General features: G+C 45.6%; 1 protein-coding gene across 1 annotated transcript; it reads left to right on the forward strand.

Annotated features, from left to right (window-relative positions):
- The first annotated feature begins 996 nt into the window (after window positions 1-996).
- On the forward strand, window positions 997-3,132 carry LOC119315721 (receptor-like protein 2). The gene has a single exon (XM_037590231.1). It carries the CDS (start codon window positions 997-999, stop codon window positions 3,130-3,132), a length of 2,136 nt encoding a protein of 711 aa, XP_037446128.1.
- The last annotated feature ends 193 nt before the right edge of the window (window positions 3,133-3,325 follow it).

Here is a 3,325-nt window from a genome sequence, read left to right on the forward strand (position 1 = left end):
GCTGTGGGTAGGTGTGCATAGCTTAAAAATTATCCTTCTTATGTGTGTATTGCAGATAATACTAGGCAATAATGACACATCACTGACTACACGGAATTAGGAAAGCTAGGGCAAGATTCTGGGGGAATCATGCAACCAAGCCAGCTTGCATGGCACGCATCCTGCCAATACGAGCGAAGGGGTGCCAGATGCCGAAAAGAACTAGGTTTGAGCAGCATTAACAATCTAAGAAAGGCCATATGACGATAGCTACAACACACCATTCAATCAATCAACAACACTTAGGTAGTGGCAGTGGATCTAGGAGACCAGGGTAGTGGCAATGCTCTCCCTTGACTCTTTGGCAAACTGCACACTCATGTAGAAAAGTTTCAATCTCCTCGTCTGGCGCCAATAAAATAGCTTTTTTACCCTTTGATAGGTAGCCACAATGCCTGAATGGCCTCCTATGGGAGAGTTGTGATCCACATCTTCTCTAAATCAACCCTGACATCGATGATGGAATTTAATTGCAAAACTGATACGATAAGAGGTCAGACTAAGATTAACAAACCAGTTTATGCTTGGAAGTCAGACTCGTGAATAAATTAGTGGATATGCAATAGCAGCTAATCTTTGACCAGATTTTCTTGTCATCACGATGACCAGAAGGGATGAAATGAGACAGAGACCAGAGCAGGTTGCTCCTTTCCTCTCTTGTTTTTTCTTTAAGAGAAACTAGTACTTTAGCCTGGCAGACCAAAGCTTACGCTTGTGGTTTACAGGCTAATTTCTAGTCGCTCACGTAGGTAGTGATTTCACATACCTTTCTTTGGGCTGACTATTGTGCTGCTAGTCTCCTTGCCAACAACAGTCAATCCTAGGCCCATTTCTTTTCCTTTTCTTGAGTGCGACTTGAAAGAGGATCAAATAAAATGGAGACATGAGCTGCCTGTTCCATTCCTCTCGTGATCTTCACCAGCCCATTGGTTCCCTTGCTAGCTTCTTCAGAAAGCCATGCGGTCACACCATTGCCCAAACGGCAGCAGATTACCCTTGCCTTTTCTAGGATTGGCTCTCGTGCTGCTGATATCCTTGGCCCCTCCGACCAGCTCCTGCACGGAGCAGGAGAAGAGCTCCCTCCTCCAGCTCCTTGCTGGGTTCTCGCAGGACGGCGGCCTCGGGTCGTCATGGCAGAACAATACGGACTGCTGCACTTGGGAAGGGATCACCTGCAGCCCCAACAGGATGGTCAGTGATGTTTTGTTGGCCTCTCGAGGCCTCGAGGGGTCCATCTCGCAGTTCCTTGGAAATCTCACAGGCTTATTGCGCCTCAACCTGTCGTGCAACTCACTGTCCGGTGGCTTGCCGCTGGAATTGGTGTCATCCAGCAGCATCACTGTCCTTGATGTCAGTTTCAACCGCCTGACAGGAGCCCTGAGCGAGCTGCCATCTTCAACCCCTGCATGGCCTCTGCAGGTACTGAACATCTCAAGCAACTTGTTTACCGGAAGGTTTCCATCCACAACATGGGAGGTGATGAAGAGCCTGGTCGTGCTCAATGCCAGCACCAATAGTTTTACTGGGCAGCTACCAACTACACTCTGTCTCAGCGCACCATCTTTTTCTGTGCTTGAACTTAGTATTAACGAATTCAGTGGAAATATTCCTCATGGACTCGGTAATTGCTCCATGCTGAAATTGCTAAGCGCTGGCTATAACAACCTCAGTGGAACTCTTCCAGATGAGGTCTTCAAAGTTACATCATTAGAGCACCTCTCTTTACCTAATAATTGGTTAGAAGGAGCACTCAATGGCATCACCAAGCTCACAAATTTGGTCACCCTTGATCTTGGGGGCAACAAGATCAACGGCAATATACCGGATGCCATAGGCAAGCTGAAGAGTTTGGAGGAGCTGCATTTGGAACAAAACCACATGTCAGGGGAGCTTCCATCAGCATTGATCAACTGTACACATCTCACAACAATTATCTTAAAGGGCAACCAATTTCACGGAGAACTTACCAAGGTCAACTTCTCAAACTTGCCCAATCTAAAAAAGTTAGATCTCCTGCACAATAACTTCATCGACAACATTCCAGAAAGCTTATACTCGTGCAGCAAGCTGACTGCACTACGGCTCTCCAGCAATCATTTCCATGGCCAACTGTCAGAAAAGATAGGTAATCTGAAGTCCCTCTCATTTCTATCACTCGCTAACCTCTCCCTTACAAATATCACAAGAACACTTCAGATCCTTGGGGGATCCAGGAGCCTGACCACCCTTCTTATTGGGTCCAACTTCCTGCATGAGACCATGCCAGAGGATAACGGCATTAATGGTTTTGAGAATCTTCAGGTTCTTTCTATGAGTGATTGTTCATTGTCTCGAACAATACCTGATTGGTTATCCAAGCTCACAAATTTGAGGGTGCTATTTTTGCAAAGCAATCAGCTAACTGGACCAATACCTGAATGGATCAGTAGCTTGAACTTGCTCTTGTATCTAGACATATCAAACAACAGCTTTATAGGTGAAATTTCAACTGCCTTAATGGAGATGCCAATGCTAAAATCAGACAAGACTGCACCAAAGGTCTTCTTTGAACTGCCTGTGTATCTTTTCAGTCCATTTATCCAATACCTCAAACCTGGTGCTTTTCCAAAAGTGCTTAATCTAGCCATCAATAAATTCACTGGTGTGATCCCAGGGGAGATCGGTCAACTAAGAGCGCTCGTTTCACTTAATTTGAGCTCCAACAAATTATCAGGAGAGATCCCACAACCAATCTGCACCCTCACAAATCTGCAGATGCTCGACATGTCCAGCAATCATCTTACTGGTACAATTCCGGCCGCACTAAACAATCTGCACTTTCTTTTCAAATTCAATGTTTCTAATAATGACCTCGAAGGCCCTATTCCAACCGCAGGCCAGCTTAGCACGTTTCCAGATTCTAGCTTTGATGAAAACCCAAAATTGTGTGGTCCTTCGATTGTAAACCATTGCGGTTCAGCGGAAGCAAGTCCAGGGTCCATCAACTCCAGAGAAGAGATTGGCAGTAAGGTCATCTTTGCAATCGCCTTTGGTGCTTTCTTTGCAGTAGGAGTCATATATGATCAGATGGTCTTAGCCGGATATTTTGGCTAAAACCTTGTAACTGTTATCACTGCCCAAACCGTTACATGATCTCAAGTGGTTCCCAGTTCAGCAAGACCATGTCAGTGGCTCCAGCCCCAGCAAGAACAACATCTCTTGTAAACCTGCTATCGTCAGTTAGTGACGTTCATCGTTGTACTCCATTTAGCAGAAACATGATTAACGAGTGAGCAATGTCAACAGT

Source organism: Triticum dicoccoides, chromosome 6A, assembly GCF_002162155.2.
Source record: "Triticum dicoccoides isolate Atlit2015 ecotype Zavitan chromosome 6A, WEW_v2.0, whole genome shotgun sequence".
Classification (NCBI taxonomy): domain Eukaryota; kingdom Viridiplantae; phylum Streptophyta; class Magnoliopsida; order Poales; family Poaceae; genus Triticum; species Triticum dicoccoides.